Source organism: Opisthocomus hoazin, chromosome 8 (genome assembly GCF_030867145.1).
Source record: "Opisthocomus hoazin isolate bOpiHoa1 chromosome 8, bOpiHoa1.hap1, whole genome shotgun sequence".
In the NCBI taxonomy this organism is placed as follows: domain Eukaryota; kingdom Metazoa; phylum Chordata; class Aves; order Opisthocomiformes; family Opisthocomidae; genus Opisthocomus; species Opisthocomus hoazin.
The window spans coordinates 21,749,088-21,774,733 of NC_134421.1; the positions used below are offsets into that span (position 1 = coordinate 21,749,088).

Below are 25,646 nucleotides of genomic sequence, written 5' to 3' on the forward strand. Positions count from 1 at the left end.
TTACAACTTCTTACGTGATTATACAATAAGTCTACTCTGAGACAATAATTGTAATATTTTTGCAATGATTTCTGCAAAGTACTTTGTGGGACACTGAGCAGTTGTCCCACGTGGCTTCACTTCTATTAGCCTTTGTTACTGATGCATATTTTCTTCAGATTTGTATATACTTCTGACAGATTGATTTCATTATGCAAATAAGTGGTAAGAATATTACTTTCACGCTGGGAGGTGAGCATGAAAAATTGTCACCAGCATCAGTGAATGTAGTGAACCGGGTCACTGAATTCATTCAGTTGAAAACTGGATCCAGGAAGAACAAAAAGATTATACTTTAAACTGGACCGTGTTCTGGGTGCCAGCTCAAGGGACAGAGGACACAATAACTTGTTTACAGAAGAAACCATGAATCTATTGGCAGTTTCTAATATTTATCTGAGAATTATTTCAAAGAGCAATACTTGGATACCTTCTGCGTGCTTGTCACCAAATTTTGACAAACAACTTCCCAGCAGATATTTAAAGTGATAAAAATACAAGAAAATATATCTAATTGCAAATTCATTATTTAGCTTTTAGTGCTCCTTTTATTTTGCTTTCCACATTATTTCATTGGCCAAAAGGAAGTTTATATGCTAATATGTGATACGATACATGCAGTGTTTACAACTGCGAAATGTTGTTAAAGCCTTAGTATCTTTGCATACACTGAGGTGTTGCTGATCCTTTTGAAAGAGGAAGAAGAATAAATATAAACAGTACTTTTGCTATGTGTAATCTTTAACTCATCATTGTTATGTCATTTTGAAAAGTTTTACTGATATTTGCTTCCTTTTTCTGATACTTTTAGGAGCAGATATTACTATCTGTCCTATCTTCAATGTTGCAGAGATGAACAGGGTACTACTTTGTGGATTTTTTGTTTTCTTTTTCCTTTCTAACCCTAGTTTTCTTAGAAAGTAGGGTTGGAAAATGCTTGCTACGTCAGCTGGTCCTACTTTTCTAAAGGAAGCTCTAACATTCCCACAGATCAAGATATTTTGGGAGGAGTAGTTTTCAGACAGACTGTAGGAATCAGGGTTTAGGCAACAACAATTGCTGGAAAAAACAGTCAGGAAACAAATTCTCTCTTTTGGTGAAGGACAGGTTTGGTAGAGAACATAGCCTGGAAAAAAATCCTTCAGTGGACATTATTTTAAAAAATGACTTAGAGGAGTGCTTAAATGAGAAAGGTTTGCCTTGGTGTCTTATAAAATCAGAGTGCTAAGAAGCCTATATAAACTGTAAATATCCAGCTGGGACACGTGAGAGGATGTAGCATCTTGAAGAATAGTTTACAAAGTGATATCTGCATTAAGATCTTGAAAGTACATCTTTTACTGCAGTGGTGCTGATCTCAGAAGGCATGAGTAACCATCTCCCTAGTTGTGCTTTTAAAAAGAATAAACAGCTCCTTTACCCTGTGGAACAGAGAAACACAAATGTGCCCAGTTTGCAGGCTTTGGATCTGTTCTTAAAGGAACTTAAAAAGCGCAGCCTAGTAAATCAAAGGCAAGCCAATATCTTGATCTACAGAGAATCAGTCAGGGATACAAAGACTCTTCAGAAACTGGTTCTTCATATGTGGTTTATTTGCAACCATCATGAACTTGAGAAATGAGAGTTGAAGGGCATTGCAACTGATCTTCTCATGCCAGAAGGCAAGGAGAGACCCTGAACGCCGAAGGCCTTTACAGCAGAATTTTCCTCCATTGTTGCTGTCCAGTTTTGTTTTATTTTTTCTTCCTAGCAAATTGCCTGTCTTGTCTCCTGTCATTCCATTCTGATGGCTGTGTTCACTGAAGGATATAATTTTATACATGCTAGCTTTTTTGCTTCCTGGAGAACGGCTGTGTTACTGGGCCATAGAAGTTGTAGAGGCTACATCCATAGAAAACCACATCTGTGCTGACCTAGGGTCCATGCTCATCTCTGATTTTTACATACGTGTCCTGTATAATCTGTATTATAAAGTTCCAGTTCAGCACTGCGATTCCAGATGTAGATCACATGCACATCGTGCCAGGGATCTTTCCTCCTGATCACCTCTTTGCAATAACTTGTCTCGTTCAGCCCCCTGCCAAATGTTTCCTCTCCCTGAACAATTGCCTCTGATTTGGAGTAACTGCTGCTCCAATCCCACCTTGTCATTAGCTCCAGATCCAAGTGGGTTGTTTGAAGGTTTACTTTTAAAGAACAGCACTCCTAATGCAGAACAAATTGTCCTACTTGTAGTTCACAGACGTGAAAATGGATACGTAACTTTGGATTTCTTTGCAGTGCATTGATACCACTGAATCAGCTAACTTTTTGTATGCAGTCTCATTTCATACGCAGCTTCCTTCATCGCGTGATGTCAGTACGATCTCAGTATGCAGCCCTCATCTGTCAGCAGCAAAATGCGATTAGCAGGGATCAGCCCATGTTGGTCAGTGCAGTAGCACAGAGCTGTTGCACTGAACGTAGAAGAACTGACAGTTTTGGGTTTTTTTGGAACACCATCAAATTATTTAGTGACCAGAAACCTATATATAATTAAATTTGCTTTACAAATTACAGTCATCATAATTGGTTTCTGAGTGAGGAAGCATCACCAAATCAGATGCATAAACCATAAAAACAGACGGACCAGTGAAATGCCTGATATAGATCTGAAGCCTTATGAGCTGTGGACTGTATGAAGTATACTTTGGACTATTCTTTTATCTAAGTAAGCTTTTTGTGGTCTCTAATGTTTCAACATATAAAACAAATTAGTTGGATTCATTGTTTATTTTTCAGTCTGTCTTGATTCAAGCACACTAACAATGTGGTGGCTTGCTTTTTTAGTTCTAAGTTCTACCTTAATATATGTATTCAGATTAATATTAAAAATACTAAATGGTAATTTGTAGCAGTTGACAACTAAATTTGCTCCTGAAATTTTTCATTGCCAATGACATACTAATGAAATTAGGCTAGAAGTAACATCTAAATCATGCATATTTAAAGCCCAATGAACTGTAAAATTTATGCAAATACTTTAAATGCATGCTCTCTAATGAAAGTGAAAAATGTGGCTGTATTGTCTAATATTATTAAATACATTATCACAAACTCCAAGCATGCTTTTAAGAATAATTACAAGATATGTTCAGAAATACGTCCACAGCTCTTGCATTAATGTATAAGTAACTTGGAAAGCCATTCTCTATTGCCAGGGGTTTTTTTATATATAGATATGTACACACATACCTACTAAACCAAAACAAGTGAGGTTCTGATAGAAATAGCTTCATGAATTTCTAGAATAATATTCATCTCCATTTGGTGTGCTTTAGCTCAGTGTTGTGATCATAGGGTCCAGTCTCACAAACACTTGCATAATTTTTTTGTAATTTTACAGGTGTGAGTAATAATGGAAGGATCAGCTACAGTAAAGTGCGTAAGTGTTTTTTAGGTTTAAGGCCTTACTGACTAGTTAATGCTGTGATAAGAGGAATGAATGTTTATAAAAATTGACACATTGCAGTGCACATCTGAATGCCTTTGTAGTTGTAGTCATTTCCTATCATCTTCAGTGCATCTGAGAAACTCCCATTCCATCTGCTATGTGTGATTCCTTGAGTATGGAAGGAAAACAGTGTGTTGCAATGTATTTTCAAGATAATGTTCTTCAATTGAAAATATGAGCACAGAGATACTTACTGTTAATAAATCAATAAAATTTCTCTGTTGATGCTGGAACAAAGTATCAATGTAAAAATACTGGGAAGGGGGTCAAAATCCCCAGAAGTGCTAGAGCTCACTCTGTAGCTACAGATTACTGCAAATAACTGGCAGCTGTCACAGCTAGATACTGTACCTTGTACTGTCCCTTACACCGTACTGGCAATGTTTTTGTTAGAGCCTGTATGTACCGTTCTGTGCTGTGTTTTTGTTATTACTGTTCAGTATGGCTTCTCCATCCCACGTACACTGCACAACATAGTGTTCTTTCTTCCCTTCTGTTTTAATTTGCTTCTTCCCGCAAAACCTGGAGGCTCTATTTGTGTATGGAAGTGCTTATAAAGTGAAATGAGCATGAAAAATCAGTGCATGAAAGTATGCTGCAGAGAGCCATAGTCTTGGGGGGGCAAGTTGTCCACTGAAAAGTGTTCTCCTTCACAAGCAGAACGTAGCTTTGGCAGGAGAACATGATGCTTGCGTGCAGAAGTAGGCTCTGTAAATACACCAAATTTCTGCTAGCATAGTCTTGCTGATGAATATGTAGAGATTTGTTCTTAAATAGCATTCAGATGTACTTGTTAAGTACAGAAAAGCAAAATACAAGTAACTAGCCAACACAGTTATTTCTGAAGGTAGGGCAAAAAGAAGCCAGATCCGCTGTTTCCTGATGTGGTTGGTAATGTGGCCTCACAGATGCTTGCAGTGGGGAGCCTACAGGGTGGTTGTGTTTGGGGACACAGGGATGGAGGCCAGGGATACTCATATCTTGGCTACAGTGCTGACTCAGGTTGATTTAAGTTATGCCTGAAACAGTGTTCTGAAGGATTTGGTGTAGTTAAGCCTTATAAAGCGAAGAACTGGTGGTGTGTCACGCGTATATGATTAGAGGTACGGGACTACCATGCTTATGTTCCAGTGTGTGTTCTGATGACCAAAAGTACTATATTGAGAATTAACTTTTTAAAAAGTATGAAATACATAAATCTCAAAGGCAGGTTTTTGGCTTTGAATATATTTTATTTGATTCTGATCTTATTTGTCTTGGTAGTTAAACTGAAGGCAAAACCTCATTGTATGTGAAGCCAACTTTGAAAGGCGTTTTGTAGTGGTCTTTTAGACATCTTGACCTCATTTTTTTGCTTTGTGTATTATCTCTTGGTTTTGTAGTTTAAACAGACACTTTGGAAAAGTTTCTGTCCTTTTTGTCCCAAATTAAAAAAAAAAAAGTTTAGAGGATGTTACAGTGCCATTTTAAACATTGAGTTACTAAATTTCTGGGAGAAACTTGAAGACTGTGTTTCTTTAGGTTTCTGTCGGCATATTTCTTCAAACATGCTACCAATATTTTTTTGCCCTGTGTCTTCCAAGTGAAGAATGTTTGCTCTGGTCATGACTGCTATACTGAAATGGATTAATTTTGAGCAATGGGAGGAATCCCTTGAGGTTCTGCAAAGTTTTACTATTGTAATAGTCAATAGTTTGAAGGTTTCATCTTATTATTTAATGAATAAATAGTTTTAAGTGGTATTGAGTGGTTGCTCTGTTTTTAGAGTGACTTGATGTATTCCTGGGTATCACATAACGAATCCAAGGAAACAACTCTATAAAATAATGTAGAAATACATAGTATTTTACACAGTGCTCCTCATGCAGCTTCCTGAGAGCACAGATAATAGCAAACTTATAGGTGCTTTGGGTTATTTAAATATTTCTTCTATGGGAGCCATTACCTGCAGTCACCTTATTTTACTGAGTGGGTCTGACAGAATTACAGCAGTGTAATTAAATATTGTACAGTGCAGCATGCCAGGTCTAAAGTGTCAGAAATTCACCTGCTTACATTCTACAATTTCTGAAGAAATAAAGGGCTTCTTGACAATAGCTTCTTCAGGAAAGCAGTTTGTTCAAAATATTTTGTATTGCAAGTCCAAAAAAAAAATCAGTCTTTATTGCCAATAGACATGCAAAAATTGAGTAATCATTAATAGAGCGTACATTCAGATATTAGATAAATGCGTGTGTAGTAGATGAGGCCAAAATACGATTAAGCTATATGACAGTAGCATTTGAGACAGTCGATGCAAATAATTTTAAAAGATTATTGTAATGCATCGCAAGCTTCATCATTGCAAGGCTGTTTAGAGAATGAATATTTAGTTTCATATATGTAGAGTTTTGACACTTCCCCATTCTCTATCAAAATGGAAAAGAAAACAAGCCTAAACAACTTTGGAAGTGTTCTGGAGCAAGGGTGAGGTCAAGGTGGGTGGAAAAGAAACTGTGTAGAGTCCTGTTGTGTAAAAACCAATAGCTGATGCTCAGGGTGTTTAGTGAGGTTTTGTTATAGTTGAGCCGGTCCAAAGTCAAGCTGCAGCTAAAAGTGGCGAGTGAGGTTCTGCCTCCACCCTTCTATCAGCACTTGCACTCTGCATGCCCTGCGATGATCTAGTTCAAAAACCTGAATCAAAATTACACTTCTTTTTTGCTAGAGGAGGACCTTGAGCCACCTTTTTGGTAGCAGCAGTGAATTGCGGCAGGCTTGCTGTCACACAGAAGTTCATACTTACTTAGAATATGCAGTGTGCCTGGGTTCAATCACCATTATATACCCAAATCAGAGAGATAAATGCTGTGTCTCCGCTATCTGTCTTACTTTGATCAGAGAAAACTCCTCTTCTGTACTTCATTAGTATGAAATCAAAATATATATTTATGTATTTGTGTGGTTTCCATGTCCAGAATGGGTAGTGGTTATTGAATAGTACTTTTCCTTGCAGACTTACTCAGCTCTATCAGAGATGCTTGATTTAGGGGAAAATGTCACCATGTATGACAAGTGATTTTGATTCTTTATTAAAGCTAGCTGAAGCAAATACCATTCCAAAATTTAGGCAGTGAAATCTGAAAGCCAGCTTGGTCTTTTTTTCATGTAATAGAGGTGCTCATGGGACATCAAAAAAGAAAAAGAGGTTGTTTAATAAGTGGTATTAGATATTCATAAAATGTGTTTTAAAATACATTTACATTCCTAATGCAAACACTTTCTGACTGACTTGTGACAGTATGTCAGTTGCTGAGGCCTTGCATAGAAATGCCAGGCAATTCTGCAGGCTCTCTGGAACTCAGATTAAGTAAATCCAGTTAAGTAAATCCAGCACAGGAAAGTAAGTGGTAGTGTGGCTCTTTGTTAAGATAAATGGACAAGCAGAAGAAACATTGGGAATTTATTGAAAAATTGCTCAACTTGGGAGTAATTTCAGGTCAGGGTTTGTGGTTAATTTAAATTGCAGTTAATGGAAAAAGAGGAGACATCTTTATAACCTCATATAATAGTTGGTTTTAACTAATTCCTCGGGAAGCCTTCTTGGTTATATAGGCTATTGTTCTACTCGACTCTGGCATTTGTCATAATTATGAAATAAAAAAATCAGTTCCACTTACATTCAAGCATAAATTTCTGTCACTTCACAATCAAATTATTTCAGTGGCTCATTGGAGTTATTTTCTGTTCTTGTATGTTTGTTGGCATTGGTGTTGGCGTTATTTCAAATTTAGCAAAGCAGTGGTACCTTACTGGGTACTGTATTTTCTTAAAATACATGTGTGTGTTCTAAAACAGATCAGCAACATGATCTAGCAACTCTTAGAAAATTAATAAGCCAGGCTGGCTGTATTTTAAACAATATTTTCTTTGCATGGTGCTGTTCTAGTTATTTTGTATTGTGCCAGTAATAACTGAAGTTTAAGTGATAGGATGTAACAAATACAAGAAAATGATCCAAATGAAATAAACCAGCAGCTCAGCACTTGCCAAACTTGAAAATCAAGTACTACAACAGTGCAGTCACCATGCATTGCCCAGTTTTAAACCTTACTGAAGATGCACACTTAGCAAGATAACATGGATGTGGCATTAAAAAAACAGTGTGTGTATATGTGTGTGTGTATGTTTGTGTGTATATATAAAAAATTTTTTTTAAAACAAGCAGAACACATTCATATTTCAAGAAGTGTTCAGGGACATTGAGAAGAAAACCATGTGTTCTTCCAGCATGCCAATATTTCTAAATATTCTCATTCAGAATGTTTCAGTTAACTTTTTTTGCATTTGAAGACTAGATATGCATGGTATCTTAGTAGGTTTAATAAGAGATTTAAGAATTGAGCTGACTTTCCTTGAAAGAGGAGTGAAAGATTAAGTGATTTGTAGCCAAAATAAGAATACTATGTAACAACAACTGACCAAACACAAGTGAGGAAGAACCACCAAGAAGTCTCTCTTCCAGCTCGCTTTCCATGTTTACAAATTTTATCGGTTTGGAGTTATAGATAACAGAGCAGAGTGAGGAAGGAGAGCTAGAGTTGTGTAATCATTGAGGCCCTCGCTGGTATGGCTGTGCCAGCAGGAGCCAACACGAGCCCAGGTGCTGCAGAAGTTTTGCACCGTAAGGAGGGCTGGAGTTCTGCCTGGCTGTTCTCTGGACTCCGAAGATGACAATTAAGGGCAAGTCTAAGATTAGAGCCCATGGTATAACAGCATTCCCCCAGAGTACTGTGCCGGTTTCTAGTTCAGAGACTTCCTGAACTAGGCAAGTTTCTGTGCAGTCAGTAATCATGAGCAGATTTCTCGTTCGGTCTCCCCTTTTAGTCTTGCAAGCGTCTGACAGTCGTGACATCCTGTGGTGAGGCGTTGCCACAGACCGCACAGTGTGAAGAACGGCTTCAGTGACCCTCACTCTTGTGCAGGAGAAGGTGGTGGGTGCAGCTCATTCCAGGGTGCCCTCTTCAGCCCTCCTGCAAGTCTGTGGGTTCTGTCATGCTTCTCCAGTTTTGACCTATTTGAGAGAGGAAGACCAGAACTGTGCATGATGCTCAAAATGCAGTAGATCCATACACTTGCGTAGTGGTGTAGTGATTTTCTGGAGGTTTTTCTACTCCCCCCGTAATTTCTATCATCCACTTTGGCTGTGGCTGAATATTAAACCAATAGCACCGTGAAAATACCTACTGTGCTACCTGAAAAACCTCCAACACGTTAGCTAAGCCTTGGAGTGGTTACTGAGTTATATTTACCAAATACAGTGACACTAACATAAGGAATGTTTGTGAGTTTTATACAGGGAAACATTTTTTTTTAAAGACAAGCCAAACCTATAATCACAGAGATAAAATTGTAAGAAGTAATTTATAGATGTATGTAGTAAAGCATTTTACAGTTTTGACTTCTCTCATTCAAGACCAGGCAGCTGCACTAAATTCACACCTTAAAAATTGCAGCGTTACGCTTTGATTGTAGTGATTCAACATATTAATAATCCTGAAAAAAATTCATTCTTTAGGATAATTAAATGAAATTGTAACTTTGGAAGAAGTACTTGGGGATCTTCGGACAGAAGGAGTTAAATACTTTTTTCAAAAGCACTTTCTTTAAAACTTGTATCTCGTAAATGCACAAAAATAACAGTCTTGTAAATTCATTTCCAGCAAAAGTTTGCTTCATCATTTTCAATATTTGTTCCAGCTCTTAGCTGTTACTGTCATGTTTGCAGGGAGGAGGTAGTGCAGAATGCAGAATTCATGTGAACATTTCTTTAAAGTTTCTAGCGTACAACAGTGCAAACTTAACTGTACAAGACAAAAATACTTTTCCAGACCATAAATCTGTATGTTATATTATCATAAAATGTCATATGATCCCTTCTTTTTGTAAATTAATGTGTACTAGAATTAAAAAAACCCCACATTTGTAAGCAAGTAGTATTAATACGTCTCTTGCTCAGAAGTATGCTAGTGATCTGAGAGTGTTTATAACCTTCATTTCATTCTCTGTCAGTGGTTATACCTGTCCTACTACATGACCTAAATTATTGCTGCTACATTTTATAATGGGCTCCATAATTTAGAACAGTGCTTACGACAGTGCAGGAAGGTAATAGTTTCCCATGATGGAAAAAGTTATTTCTATATAATTGGATCTTATTATGGCAACCATCTGTTTCTCACTTTTGTATAAATTTGCTGTTTGCTTATTAATGTTATCTGCGTTTATCCTTGTAATTGAGCTGAACTTTTTGTGTGTTCGGATATTTTAGTGATTTTGTTTGTCCACGTGTGTGCGTACACCCTGGTGTGGTTAATGGTGCTGGAAGCCCGGCAACTGCGGACGCGTAGCGGTGGGTGCGGGTGCGCGGGGGGCTGAGGCGATGCGCTGGCCCAGGCGTGGGCAGAGTTCTGCTTTGGCCACAGGGCCCAGCCCCATCCTGCTGCTGGCTACGCTGCTTCTCCGACCCTGGTGGAGATGCACCCCGGCATCTGCTGTTTCTCAGTAGGATGAAAAAAGTAATGTATGCTTTGATGCGGGATTTGCCTGTTTGTGTGGGAGAATAATCTTGCCGTGGGAGATCAATTTTCAGGCATCAGTCTGTCTCGGCACTTTGCTCAGGCTTCAAGTTACCCCCAAAAGCACAGGGCTATTGACACTAGTAACAGAGCTAAAAAATATTTGAGTGATTTTTAGCAGTAAACAAATAGCGGGGTTTTTTGTTTTGGTTTGGGTTTTTTTGGCGGTACATTTCCACACTAAAAAAGAGAACTTTCTTCCTAGGTTTGTTATCAGGACTTAAAAAAAAAAACAAGCCAAGACAAAAAGAACAAAAACCCAGCTGAAGGAGTTTTGCTTTGCTTGGTATAGCAAGGCTTGATCAAAGGCAGGAGAGTTATTTCCCAGATTTTCCCAGAAAGAAATATCTCTGGGTTTGCTCTATTTTTTTCCTTAGAAATTAGTTTTTGGAACAATTAAAATGAAGTAGAATTGTATGCTTAATATACATTACTTATTGCCTATATAATAGTAAAAGTGAAGTAGTAATTTCAAAGTTATGCAAATTAGCAACTAAACCCCACCGAGCAGCATAGTTACAACCGGTGATGACTGTCTCAACAGAACAAACTATTTACTCATCAGGTATTTGGATTTTCAGAGTTACAGTTCGTTTGTTCAGCACTGTGTGTAAACTCAGCATGAGGTTTTTAGTCTAGAAGCTAGATGATATTCAAACCAAAGATTAGTAAGAAAGATAGAAAGTAGAAAGCAAATTTTAATCTATAAAAAAAATCAAAGCAGTAGTTGTGCTGTATGTGAACCTGTGTGTTTTCTGTCATATGATAGTAGTAGATTTTATTCAAAAATTGATGAGGAAGGAATTACTGCCTGCTGCCCTAGGATAAATCTGCTTTTAAAAGCACAGAACAAGGAAACTGATACCACTCTTAAATTGAAAGGGATGATGCAGTGTGTTAGAAACAGAAGTAAGGATTTGGGATAGAGATTTGCAGAGTTTTGGAGGTGAAGACACCGATTGTACTCCAGAAACGTATACAGAGATATATCGTGTATTTGTCCTCATATTCACACACTTTGTTTATGCAGGATGCTAATTGAAAGATGTAGGCAGGATTGTAGCTGTGCTGTTATGTCCTTTCACATTCTGTTGTCTGCCTGAAGCGTTTTTACGGCTTTTTTTTTCCTGCAGCAGTGGAGTTGAAGTGACTTTTTTGTCTTAATGTATTATTCATGTTTATATGTAAACATCTATTGTGTAATTATTTTTTTAAAGTCACTGACCTGTCCTTGGGTAGTTCTGGCTGTGTACTTGTGTCCCTTTGCTTTAGGCCAATCATAATAATATAGGCAAAGGGGTTTTGTACATGTGGGGAGGCAGGGAGGTTCTTTTCAGGAGCCTATTTTCCTTAGGCTATTAGGTATTTCTTGCTGTTATATTCCTTCACCACTGAAATTCTGCTTTCCATAAAATAAGTTCTCCTAGTGATACTATTCTTCATATCTTACTTTGGAAGGGGAAGAGAGATTTTGGGGTCCCTGCATGTGAGAATATGAGTCGGCATCCAAGGTTGCTCGCTGTCCCCGTAGGCATGGGTGAAGCTCGGAGCAGGTCCTCGCTGCATTGCGCCCTGAGAGCAGTGGCTCCAGAAACGCCTCAGAGGTGCCACTTGGCTCAGCAGCCCTCGCACTGCACCTGCTCAGTGCGTGAGCTGCTGCCTTTGCTGTCTTCTGAATAATACCAAGTAACGCGTATCTGTAACGGTAATAAGAGTCAAGTGATGGGAAAATAAAATTACTTGAATCTGAAATGTTCATTGGGCACATGTCCTGGGCTTTTTCCTAGTATGGGGACGGTGCCTGTGCATAGCTGCTGGGTGGCTCTCACCTCTGGGTACTTTTTCTGTAGTGATAGGATTTCTTCTTTAATTTCTTGAATGAGTGACTTCATCGGTGGTTCTGGTAAGTCCAGTTTAGTGACAATCAATACAAGCTGCCAACCTATTCTGCATCTTGTCGGGGTAAAAAATCCTCTTTGCTTTTAGAACTAGGCTGCTTCTAGTACCATGGCAGTCCTTGAGTGATAGTTCACGTGTGCGGAGTCAGGCTCGCTGAGAGAACACAAACACTCAGTTTCTGTGCACAGTAGCGTATAAGATTTTAAAATTTCTAATATTTCATCCTTTTTAGAAAGTGTTTATCAATAATAATAATAATAATTTAAAAAAATATCTTGCAATCCTTGTTTTAAGTACAGCGAACTATCTGAGACACAATCCAATAGGAAGTCAAAATAACTCATTGAATACTCAATTATTCTGATATCCTTTGAGTTAATAACCTTAATTGTGGCATGACAGCTCTGGTCGGTATAGACAGGTACGTTTCCTTGTAAGGACTGCCGGTAGTGAAGCCTTGGTACTGGTGACCCTCAAGAATTTTGAAAGGGAGAATATTTGCAAAGGCTTGCGGTTGAATTTGCTCATCATGCGAGTGATCCAACAGCTGGTCTGTTTAAATTGTAGTAAAGATGAAACACAGTGCAATAAGACAAATCATTAGTTCAGAAGCAAAAAAATATACTGATATTAAAAGCTATGTTCCGGTTTTATTCACATTTCTAGACTGTATATTCAGGCCATTTACTGATCGAGCAGCAGAGGGACAGAATTTGATAAAATGAAATTTGGGTAATAATTAATGCCATATTTTGTATTAATTGATTAATAGAGAAATGGCAGTAATATTATGGTCTGCTGTTAGTATGAAAGAGAATCTTACCAGAGTGGTGATTTCCTGTCTAGTAACTGTTTTTTTTCTTTTTCTTTTTTTTTTTTTTTTTCCTTCTGGCATGTTCCTGACACTCCTACTTGCTTGTGGGAATGAATATTTTGATCCTTGTGAATTGTAGAGCCTATTGTGAAGAATGGCAGGCCTCCAACGTCTCACAGCATGCACTCATTTCTCCACCAATACACAGGATCTTTCAAGAAGCCCCCTTTACGGAGACCACATAGCGTCATAGGGGGCAGCCTCGGCTCTTTCATGGCAATGCCCCGAAATGGGAGCAGATTAGGTAATTTACTACATTGTTTGTTTAAGTTCATTTTTCTGTGAAGAATATTGTCTGTATTGATTCTTAGTGAGAGATACGGTTATTCTAATGCTTTAATACATCTCTGGGATTGTTGTAGTCTTTTTCTAGGGTTGTTAGAGAAACTTGTTTATAAGGTACTGAATGTCTCTTAAAATTTTCAGGAAGAAAGTGATTGCGTGAATACACAGAAGTCACCCATGAATTTTTGACAAGTTGCAAAGTTACAAAATATTCTTTCTGAATACTTTGCAAGAAACTTGTGTGTCTCATCACAGTTAAGCATTGGTGAGAACTACAATAAATTGAATATGATAAAAACAGAGGATGAAAATCCAATATGTGGAATTTAAAAAGAACTGGTGTATGATGTAGACTTTTCATTATTGCTTTTTTCAGTGATAAATTAAGGTCACTCGACTATAATTATATTCTTGTTGTGGTCGCGAGCTATATTTTTGGTTCTGTGGGGCAAATAAGTTACGAAATTTTTTTTTCTTCTCCTTCAAGTAATTTGACAGGTTGCTGCCTCCAGTCACCATTAATGTTTCACCCTGCTTTTATGTTATTTTAATTTATGCTTAATTAATTAATACTACAAAATGAGAGCACGTCACAGTTTAATTTGAAGTTTATGAATTTTTCAATCTTCTGCCCTTCTTTAGAAGTATGTGATAAACTGATCTTCAAGATTAAGCAATGAGTCTTCAGGATAGTAGTCAAGCCACTTATATCCTCCTTTGCTGTAATATCACTCATCATGTTCAAAACCTTGCCTTTTCACTGTTTGTGCTACCATTCAAACTGAAAAAAGATTTCTGTCCTCTGGAATGGAATTTAGCAGCTGTTGTTGTGACAGAAGAAAACAGGTTTTAGTGTGCACACTTTGACTACTATATCAATTCCTGATTTCATTCAAGTCATGTACACTTTATTTTTTTTTCTTTTTTGCCTAGCCAAGCTTTGCTAAAGTTGCCAAGAATCCAACAGGAAGACAAAGATTTTGGGTTTTTTTAAAAATAATTTTATACCTAATGAAATTTCTGGCTAGGAATATTTAGTCTTTTATGGATTATTTGTCAAATCAGATGTATATGAACTGTGTACAGGAACAGCAGAGATGTATAGTTCTATATGCTTGTTCTTGAATGTTGCCTTTAAAAACATTCTATAGCATTTTTAAATGTAAATTTACCAATAACTTGTTCCTTTTCAAAATTTCAGTATGAACTTCAAATCAGCTTTGCAAAAGGAAAATTTATAAACAGTTTTTTGTTTCTGTTAATGATTTTCCAATTTTCTCAAGGCTTTACTTTTCTACCTGAAAAAAATACTAATATGTAAGTATTGCAGAAGAATGCCATTAGTTTTATTTTTCTCAGGTGATCAAGTTTTGCAGGTAATCGAGTGTTTAAATAGCACTCACAATTTTAATATGTTAGTCTGTAGGAAGTGTTATAATAACATATTTTAAATAGCTATAGATTCATGTAGAATTTGTAATTTTGTTGAATTAGTATGGAATAGATTTACTGAGTGTATGTACGTGTATGTTAAACATCTTTTTCCTTTGGATCCAATGATACTATTAACGATGCCTTTTTCACTCATTTGATGAAAATTTAAGCACTTGTACTGTTATCTAGTGGTAGATATCACAATTACAAGCATGTACAAACATAATTACTAATGTTCTTTCTGCTCCTTCATCATATCTTTCCTCCTGTTGTTCTTGCGATACGATAATGGTTATTACTCATCAGGATACTGAGGATTTCTCCATTGGGTAACAGCAGAAATGAAATGGTCCAACATGCTACACTCCAGTAGACTTTTAACTTTCTTTGTTCTCTTCATTCTCTTTTCTTTCCACTTTCTCCTCTATTCCAATGGTGGAAAAATGCTGTCAGAGGGATATGCTTGAAATACCACAAAATGATGGTAGTTAAATTATGGTTGTCTAGTTAAAAAAACGATTTAAATGAGACTTGCCACAGGTGCATCTTCATGCTGCTTGCTTTTGAATGAGATTGTCAGTATAGAAATTGGTTGAGAAGCCTGGGAGGGTTTTGAAGTTTTGTTTGCTTTCTGAGCACTGAATATGAGTTCCTGCTGTTGTGGTAACGTGTAAAATCCTAAAATATATTTAAAAGAATATGTGCTTGGAAACATCTCTGTTAAACTTCAGGTTTTGTAAAATGTATTGTAAAGACAGAAGTTCTGAACTGATCTCCAGAAAGTGTGCCTTTGTTTAAAATTTTGTAGTAATTTTTGATTTAGTATTTAGTTATCATGATGGTTTAAAATAACAGATGATTCTCAGGCCAGATTGTGAATCAGCCATGCCACTGATGCATTTGAAGGCTAGCTGAGGGTTTTTTAGCTCGTGTATATTGATACAGCTTCTGAAGTCTTGCACCTCCAGAAAGGTTTAACTGCTGCAGTCCACGATGGAGCCAGAGCTAGTAAAACCCATTTTGGACCTAACCTGGCTGAATGCAGAGCCACGTTACTTGTCCTTGTTCCATATTTATATTACTGGGAACACTGCAGAGGCGCTTGGAATGTGCAAAGCCAACTGAAGCCGACCCTCCTGGTGAACCTCAGTAGCAGCTGGGTGAGAGTTGATCCCTGCTTTTGCCAGTTGTGTTGATATAGTGATGGAGAGGTTTTGTTTCTTTGTTGTAAATATTGGAATTGAGGGAATGATGTTTCCATACAGCTTTAATAGATTAGTAACGTTAACAACAAAGGCAATTTCTCACTATTGCCTTCCTCAATTTGAATTGTTATTAGTGAAACGAACCATAAAATTCAGCCACTTCATGGAAAAGTAATCTTTGGAAAAGTGCACCTTGGAAGGAATCCAATATGCAAGTCACATGATCATTGTTTGTAATCATTTGAAATAAGATGGAACGATCATGCAGTCTGACTCACTACTAACTAATCAGTGCATGTTATTTTAGCTCACTTGGAGGAGTTCTCATTTGCTGCACTGTAGGTTCCCTGTATTAATTTCTTCTGTGGTGCATTCCCCACAGCTGAAAAGAGGACAGCCTTTTCTTTTAAATGCACTTCCATGGTTTTCCTGTTATATTGTAGTCATCTACAGCTTTTCATTAAGTGGCCACACTAGATAATTAATTAGATATGTAGATTACATTAAAATAACCATCTGTGTAAGAGAATGGCTTGGGTATTCAGTGAAAGCAATTCAATGAATTATTGGACAACTAAAACCTCTGAAGACCATGAAGGCTGGCTTTGGTGCAGGTAAACTTGCCTGTAGAAAAGCTTGGTGAAACTAAGGAAATATTTGCGTGATTTTCGTCATTGCTTAATCAAATATTATCATCATGCACCTATGTAAAATGATTATAACAGCTAGGTTAATACCTTATTCCTGGGTTCATGTTATTAAAATAATGAACATAAGAGACTACTAATGTCTTTTTAACTGAATAAAATAAAAGGACACATTTATATGAGATGATAACACAGCCAAGAAATTTTTAAAAAGCTTAGAAGTATCCCTGTTTAGAATATAATTAAAACATCTGGAAACCCTTATAGTCAAGGAGCAGTTGGGTATTTAGCCCATCACAAATTCAGGCATGTGCTTAATGATAGATTTTTGGATGCTACAGCCAGTATCCTGCTTAAAGCCTTTGGGGTATGGGTGTTAAGCTTACCCAGACTTACCAGAATTAATCGTATCGCAGCAGTATTTGAAGTAGACTGACCATCATCTTGTTTAAGTCTGAGATACTGTATTTTTAGACTTGAGTGGTACAGACCTACTTTCTCTTCGCATTCCTGATTTATGAAGAGCGGAATCTCCTTACAGCTACGTTATCTGCCCCAAATATATGGATTTGTGTTACTACTTCTTGAAATAGGCCTTAGTGTGTATCATCGCATAGGTGGTGTTCTTGTGGAAGAGTTATCTTAGTCAGCTAGGATGCTCTTCGTAGTTCTGAACATTGCATTTCAAAGTGTCATTTTTTTATAGTAGTTTCGTAACAAGTACGCTTTTGTGAACTGAACGTTGTATTTCAAGATAAAAGTATGACAGTATCAATCACATGATTACTTTAAAAAGTGTCAGTCTTTTTTAAAAAGAGCTTATGTAATGGCTCCATGGCTTAAAACATAATACTTAGTTAATTTTGGCAGTTCTATTTTGTGAGGTTGCCTAGATAACTGTTTCTTGTCTAGCTTGTCTAAAGAAAATAGACTTTGGGGACCAGTTGATGAGCTGGTACTAACATGAGGATAAACAGATTGGGGAACAATTGTCAGTAGCCGTTACACTTATTTTTACAAACAGAATCTTGAGAGCTATAATTGCTAAAATGGTTTACATCTCCTCTCAAAAATATTTTAAAAGAGGATCTTTATTAAAGAACTGATATGATGAACGTGCTGTTTATCAGATACAATAATGCTGGCATAACAGCTTTGTTGCAAATAGTGTTTTCAATAATGCTTTTATATTATTAAAAATTATTTCCTACAGTTTGTTAGAGATTTTTTTTTTTAAATGACAGCTATGAAGTCGCTACAGAGAATAACATAGATTTCTTAGAGACTTGGCAAAAGAGAGTCACGTTTTGTCCACTTGGCTTAAGGTTGAGGCTGATCTTTAAGGGATCACTTTCTGAAAATCTTCGCCTCTGGCTCAAACTACCATGCCTTTAGAAGCACTGATGAGTATTTACCTTGTTAGAAACCAGAAGATTGCATCTTATTAGGCAAGGAGTGCAGCTTGTTTTTTTCTCATTCAGTCCAAATCTGAGCACGACTTGGAGGGAAAATTCTGATATAATGTGGGTTTTCAATCGAAATCCAATTTAGATCCACATTGCTGCTGGAAAATTTGCTCTGTGCATGAGATGCATGCTTAGTTTTTGTGTTTAACTACAGTACTTTGAGTTAAAATACGTGGTGCCAGTGCCTTAAGAGTTAATCTTTTTATATCCATTCTATTTTGCATAAAAGGAAATTCTTTGTGCTGAGGAAGATTTTGGTCCTTTGAAGTCTACATGATCTTATGTGAGCCAAACGAGACAAACATTTTGGAAGATGTGCTGATAACCAAACATTGGCCTAAAGGCTTTTTTTTCTAGAAAATCCAGCTTTCTGGCTTGTTGATAGTAATAAAATTTGCGTTTGCTCTTTTGGATTTTTAATTGATGTAATGCTGTGCAAATGATAAATATTTTCAGGTGTGTTGGTAGTAAGGCTGAATTGAGCTTTGTGTGTTTGCTAATATTAGCATTTTTTAGGAGTAGAGTTCTGAGATTTTGAGTTGTTCATCAGGTTCTCTTTTCTAACCTGTACAATATCATGCTTAATACTAAAGATCAGGGAAGTTGGTGTCTTTTGAAGCACCTCTTTTATGTGTGTAAGTGTTTAATCTCCATAGTAATTTGGAGTTCAATTATTTCGGAGGTGATGATGGAGCATTACTCATAGTGAATTGCTTGTATGACCAATTTCCCATTGTGTGTCCTTTTGCAAGTCATCTGGCTCTTTATGCTATTAATGACACCACCCTGATCTTCATTCAGTACGGCGTTTGTCTTCCAAAGTCTGGAAGATCCTGTGGTGCTGATGAGTAATGTATATGTATATGCATAATGTACATAAACTCTTTTGTGTGGATGAATCTCCAGAACTGTGTTAAAAGTACTGGTTTCAGTTGACATGGAGATCCTGCAACATCATACAACTCGGGCAGTCTGTAACCTGAATTGCTCCATAAGATCACAGATTTCACTTAATTGCTTCTAAATACCAGGTCCTCTGCTGACCGCTTGTGCATTGTAGGCCTCTGTTTAGGCAGTTAGAACACATCCCCTTCCTCCACACACACCCCCTAAGTGGTTTTTATACCCAAAGTTTCCATATTTCACATTTCTGAAAATAATGCCAATACCTTTCAGGATTTTTTTTAAGCTTTCTGAAGATACATTTAAGTGGCTAACATCAGGTAGCCTGATTTGAGTATCTTAGATATTCTTTGTGATGTTTTATATCAAAGAGCAGCAAAAAGAGAAGAGGTAGTGAGGGAGTTCAGGAACTGAAGCTGTGAGGGGAAGGTGGAATTATAGGAATTAAAATTGGGATTGGACTGTCTGTCTTTTGTTTTGGAAAATCGAGTTCTGCTGCAAACCAAATAAGAAAAGTAATTATAAAGTTTGTGTAGAAGTCCTATTAAATAATCCTGTTCATTTTGTGATTCCTGAGCCATAAAAAGTAGATCAAAGACTGCCATGACTGTGATGCGTCTTTGACTCTGCCATATAACCCAATGCACAGTAATGATACAGTTGTTTTCCATCTGTACAAGAGAGATGTTTGGTGGAATACTGATTAACTGTTTTCAATTCTTTGGATTATTTTTAAGATATTGTTCATGAAAATCTGAAAATGGGGTCCGATGGTGAGAGTGACCAAGCTTCTGGAACATCATCTGATGAAGTTCAGTCTCCCACAGGTGTTTGTCTCAGAAACCGGATACACAGACGAATCTCAATGGAGGTAATTTGCTTTTCATATAAGGATCATTTAAATTGACAAGAGAGTTTGGGGTGGCTTTAATTGTTTGTTATAACTGGGTGTCTTCTCAATTAACTGTAACCTCTCTGACACACATTTCTTGCAGAGAGCACTATTTTAATATTACTTAAATTTTCGTCTCCATTTGTCACACAGAAATCAGTTATCTTACATTGTTTATGAGCTGTTAATTTTGAAAATGAAGTATGTTCTGAAACTTGGATTTTTGGGAAGAATTTGAGTGTAGCATTTGCATATCTTTCTGTCACATTCTGTGTGATTCACTGAGTGTTTTTCCTTAAGAATGTTTTCTGATCTTTGTAAAACTAATACTATGGCAGCGGTGGTCCTGACTGCTTTAGCCTTTCCCTCTCTTCCTGTTTTTTAATGAACGGAACTTTACAGGATGGTAAACAAAAGGAGGAAAAGTACCTTATGAATAACTGTGCACATAATTTCCTTTATTTATGAGTCTCATTATGAATACTAGCCACCCTTGTGCTTGCTTTGTTGTCATTTCCCTGGATGAAGAAAAACAGAAGACTTCCCTGTTTCTTGAGTGTATAAAATTTACAGTTATAATGATGCCTTTGTTACAGAAGCATGTAAAATTTTGTAGTTACTGCTTTGTAGCATACATACCAATATGCATAGTTTGCGAGATTTTAAATCTTCATTCAAAGCCTGATATCAAATACAGAATTGGGGAAACAAATCTGGAAAAGTTACAGTAGGGTTTACGTGCCAAAAATTTTTTGTTTGTGAGGCGTTCCATTATGCTTGGAATTCCAAGACTCCAAGCATGTAATGCTGATATGATTCCAAGAACTTGTGAATTAGCTGTATTAATTACTTGTATAATTTCTTGCACCTGGGCAGTTTCTCTTCAAATTCCTGAATTTGTATGTTAATCTCAGGTTTGATCCTAAACACTTTTAAACCATTTACTTGGGAAAACTAAAGTGGGTATCAAGGACATTATTTAAAAGGATTATTTGCTTTTTGTTAGTTGTCTGTTTTCTCTGCATTTTGAAATGCGCATTTAGAACAGGAAAGAAATAAGGAAATTAATGATACGTAGTGAAATTAACAAACTGAAATGGAAATGTGTCAAGTCTTCCAGAGAGGGCTACGTAGTTACAAGGTTCTCTTTTAGATAGGGATTCAAGAAACTCGAAAGGAAATTACAGAAGAACTCAGGAATAGTCGTTAAGAAGTTCAGGAAATTCCTGTGCAACTTCTCAGAAGGTATCAGATGAAAGCATCTTTTCATTGGCCTCTTTGATTGTGAAGTAATTCTAATGTTACTGTTTAAGAGGCTTTGGGAAGCTTTTATTTGTTTTGTTTGTCCAATGTTAATTTTCTAATTTTTCTCCAAATTCCAAATTATTGTTTCTGACTGTTGAAATTAACATTATTTCTTCATTGACTGGCTCAGTCAATGAGAGCACTAACATTTTGGCAGCTATTCAAGTATATTCTGTGAGAGTTGTAACATTTCCCCAAATCGCTTCGTTATTCGTATGGTGACTTTTCTGGTAAGGTTTCAAGCCAATGTCTGCAAACACTCTCACTGCTGAATGGTGAGAATGCTGTCATTGAGTGGTATTTTTAGTGGACTCTACTTTACTTCTTAGAAGTGTTTTGTAGCAGAGTAGGTGGGGGTTTTACCTGTCTGTGCATTCCAGAGGAAAAAAAAATAGTAAGAAAATAAATAAAATAAAATAAATATCTAAATCTATCTAAATATATGAAATAATAAATAAATAATAAAATAATAGCTAAAGTATCTTTTGAATCAGAATCTTTTCAGTCATTTTTCTGGTGGGCCATTTTCTGTCAGTTTTGACAGATGGATAGAAATCTCAGATGCTAATTTTCTATTAATTTCTGTGAAAACAACTCTCACAGAGAGCATCAGGAGTGATTGCTAATGTGTCCACTGCTAGGAAAGATGCAAACTTTATTAAACAGTCCACATATGAGTCTAAAGACATGCATCCATAGAAAACCGGATTTTAATGGTTTTGCTGTTTGTGTAACAGGATCACTCGCTTCCTTGGCCTTTGAGGGAACCACATAAAGGTTTCCCCTTGTACCAAATCTTGCCTGCATGCGTTGAGTGATTTGTGCCTTGGAGCTGGATGGTTCAATAGTAGTAATTTGATTATATAAAGAGAAGGAAACAGTCTTTGTTGGGAAGTAAGTTTCTGTTACTTCAGTTTTATTTTGCTGGTTTGTGGGGATCTGTCATCTCTAGACATCATTGGGTAGCCTGAGGCCATATTCCCTTTATAGTCATTTAGGATGAGTTATAGCTGTATGTATGCTATGTACAGGTTGAAGTAAATTAGTATGTGTGTGATGTTATGTTTTTGCTGTAGCCTGCTGAAGTCATTAGCCAGATTCTACAATGGATTTCAAGTGTATTTGATTAAATACACAAAGTTGGATAAACTCAATATTAAGCAATATTCCTCATTCCTCTGCGTGAAGGTGAATGTGCCTGTCATGCTATCACTATATCCTTTTTTGTGTTTAGTTTGGTCAATATTCACTGTATTTCTAATATTTTTATACGTAATGTCTTTGTTACATATGTTTGTTTCTCTCGGCTGAATTGACAGGAGTCCTGATTTGTTTTGTAGGTAACTAATCGGGTAAAGCTGAAACCTTGGAACAGGCCTTTTTACTTGTAAGACCTTTGTGTATAGAACCAAATTTTTCATGCTCAGCTTGAACTTCCTTTAGAATTCTGAAAACTAGCAGCCCATCAAAAAAAACAACCAGTTTTTTTAAGATGCTTGCTAAAAACATGCATATTGTAATCAAAGTGCTAATTACCAATACTGAGTATTAGAATTCCTGGGATGTTTTGTACATTAGAATACACATTTTGCTTCTTAGTGTCCATTCCCACTGCATTGAATCATATAATAAAGCCACTTTCTCTGTAATCATTAAATAATTCAGCGCTACAAATAAAGTTGCAACGTTATCGAAGAGCAGGGAGATCCTCTTGTCCAGAGTATATGAAAGATTTTGTTGGGAAAGAAGACTTGATTTCACTAAAATTTTCATACAGACATATCCTGGAAGATAGAGACGTCCAAAATAGACAATGGAGATACAACCACAAAATGTGTTTGTTGTAGAAGAATCTCCATAGCAATAGCAAGCTGAAATTTCATAACCTTAAATTGACCTGGTTTAGGCAGGAACTCATCACACTGCAATATAACCTGAACATGAAGCATTTTGGTTACAAAGTGGTGATACTGCAATGAGAAACAATCCTGATGCGCAGTGAAAAAATCTGCTGGGGTGAAAACTTTCCATCCACAGTAGCAGCCATGGAGAATACCAGCTTTCCATCAGTCATCCCTCTCAAATGACATAAAATGTAGGGCAGCGTGACTGTTGCAGACGGGGACATGATACACATTTGCTTCTGAATTCGACAACACTGCAGTTGTGGGACTAGATTTTTTTTTTTTTTAACGATTGTTCATTGTTACTGTGTGCTTAGAAAACAAAGAGAACATACCAGAATTTCATTGTGTTGCCTAGATAAAGTTTATTTTGCCTGTAATCCACAGGCTACAAATGGTCCATAAAGCAGTTGCCCTTTTTTTTTTTTTTTTTAATTTCTCCTTCCTTCCCCTCATTCAGGCCCCATGCTGACAGTAGATGTGAACATCTATTGTGTGAGGAACTTGGCTTCAAACAGCTGTTAGGTTTTAATTAAAATGTCTACTAATCTCATACTAATATTAATGATTACTTAGTAGATCAGTGAAACTGTTTATCAAAACAGATGTATGGAATAATTTTTTTTTTCCAAGCACCAGAAGCAATATAGCCTAGGAAGGAATACATGCGTGTCTGTATTTTAAGTGTAGGTGCTTATATCATGTAATGAGAAACACTTCTTCAGATCATGGAGTTACAGCTTAAAGCATTTTCATGTTGATTTGCTGGAAAAGATGACATGGGCAGTAATACATTAATATAAATTCGTGTTTCAAGCCTAAGTGTTCACTGGGGGCCCTGTGCCTGTGCACTGGATAGTGAATGCTTCATTAAGAACTGTGGTGGATAAAAAATAGGGAGATACAGTCTGTGCAAATTGAAACATCTGTTTCCCTTTCCCAGAAGTCCCAGGTCTGTAAGCTGTCTTGGCATGTGAACTGGCGGAGGGCCATAACCCACTGTTCACCAGCCTGTTTCCCAGATATTTTATCCTGAGAAACAGTTCTTATCCATCTGACTGCCGCATTAGGGTCAGGGAGCATGTTCTGGATCAGGCTGGTCCTACCACACTGGTGTATGGGAGAATTCTCCCCTGGGAGGATTAGCTGCAAGGTTAGTGCTTTTGGCTGAACAGAAATACAAAGGCTGCGAAGTGATCCTGTAGTCATTTCTGTGTTGTACTGGTCACCATCCAAAGGAAAGAAAGTAGATGAGAAATAAGTTTTTGATGAGCTCCACACTTTACCAGGGGTGTGACTGCTTCAGGGGTCTTGACACAGCTCGAGTAACTGGATCTGCTGTTGGTCCAGCTGGACAAGCACACGTTCTCCAGAGAAAAACCCACAAAATGAATTGGTGTTTCAGCTGACGTAGTGTTAAGGTTTTCTGTTTGTAGGCTTCAAATTAGAATGTGGTTTGTAGGTCCCCATTCACGTGTGCAAATAGGGCACTCTTGGCTTTATTGTTGTAAGTTCTTGAGCAGCAGACTGGATGGCAGTACCGATCCCGGCTTTCGGTAAACAGCAGCACAGTATTTGCTCCCATCGTTAGTTTTGGAGACAGGAAGCGCTGTATCAAAGACAGCCTGAACTCTCAGCCTTACATCTCTTGCCGCTCAAGAGGCTCCCTTGGATCCCCAGCAGGCATTACTACACAGTGCCTTCTCTGTGCAAACCTTCTTCCTTCCCCCTTCCTTCTGTGCTTGGCAGCCATGTATATAACTTATTCTGTCTTATTTACTGGATCTTGTCTAATCTCCTTCTCTGCACCTCCCGAGAATGCATAGCTTTTCTTCTGATTGTCTCTTCTGCAAATCTCAGCATGTCGTCACCTACCGGAAGGTTTCAGTACTAGACAGAAAAAAAATGAAGCTGAATACAATCAAGACTTTTTGATTTTCAGTAGTCACTATATTCTCTCCATTCAGCCATACTTGGCAGCTGTCTCAACCTCTTGCAAGGTTGCACTAGAAAATATGCTGTTATTTTTGTAGACTCCTGCTTTCAAGTTCACATGAGCCTTGATGTTGTTGAAATCCCTTTTCTGAAAACACAAGTGCATCTTCTAAATTGCTCATATGGTTTTGACAAAACTGATGGAGCTCCTTTTGATCTAGTCTAGCAGACTTTCATTTCTTCTACAGAAGAAAACTGACACTGCAACAAGAAAAATAGTTCAGACAGACGACTTTAACCTGCCTTTCATTAGATTTTCTAGGGGTAACTGTTATCAGCAGTTGATGCTTTTCTGCCCTTCTGGCAGGAACCTGCGTAATCCTGATGCTGATGTTTCTGCATTCCACTTGCTGATGCTACTTCCCTTAGAGAAGTTACTGCATGAGGCAGTACCCTATCTATAAGTGTGGAATATCTGCTTTTTGGTTTTGCTTTTTCATAACTGGGTTTTCCTTTTAAGTTCCATTTAAAAGTAGTCTGCTATCATATTGGATGTGTTCAGCCATCTAAAAAACACATCTCTAGTAATTACTGGAATGCAGCAGATGAGAAGTCAGTACTTGGATGCAGTTTCACACCCTGCACTTCAGCCTTGCTGTCCTGTCCAGGAAGTTCAGATTTCCAGTTTCTGTATTCAAGAAGTTGGTTTATTTTAAATTAGCCAGATTCTCCGTGGGACTTTCCCTCTGGT

At 37.2% G+C, this 25,646-nt stretch overlaps 1 protein-coding gene across 4 annotated transcripts in view; it reads left to right on the top strand.

Moving 5' to 3' along the window:
• Positions 1–25,646, top strand: part of CDK17 (cyclin dependent kinase 17) — a 95,880-nt gene that overhangs the window by 39,761 nt on the left and 30,473 nt on the right. Inside the window, exons 3-5 of one of the 4 annotated variants that reach the window (XM_075428000.1) lie at positions 3,425–3,463; positions 12,999–13,163; positions 19,597–19,730. In XM_075428000.1, coding sequence (XP_075284115.1) covers positions 3,425–3,463; positions 12,999–13,163; positions 19,597–19,730 — 338 coding nt within the window. Of the gene's footprint in view, positions 1–3,424; positions 3,464–12,998; positions 13,164–19,596; positions 19,731–25,646 lie in introns of those variants that run through there. The other 3 variants (XM_075428002.1, XM_075428001.1, XM_075428003.1) reach the window with 3 other exon arrangements.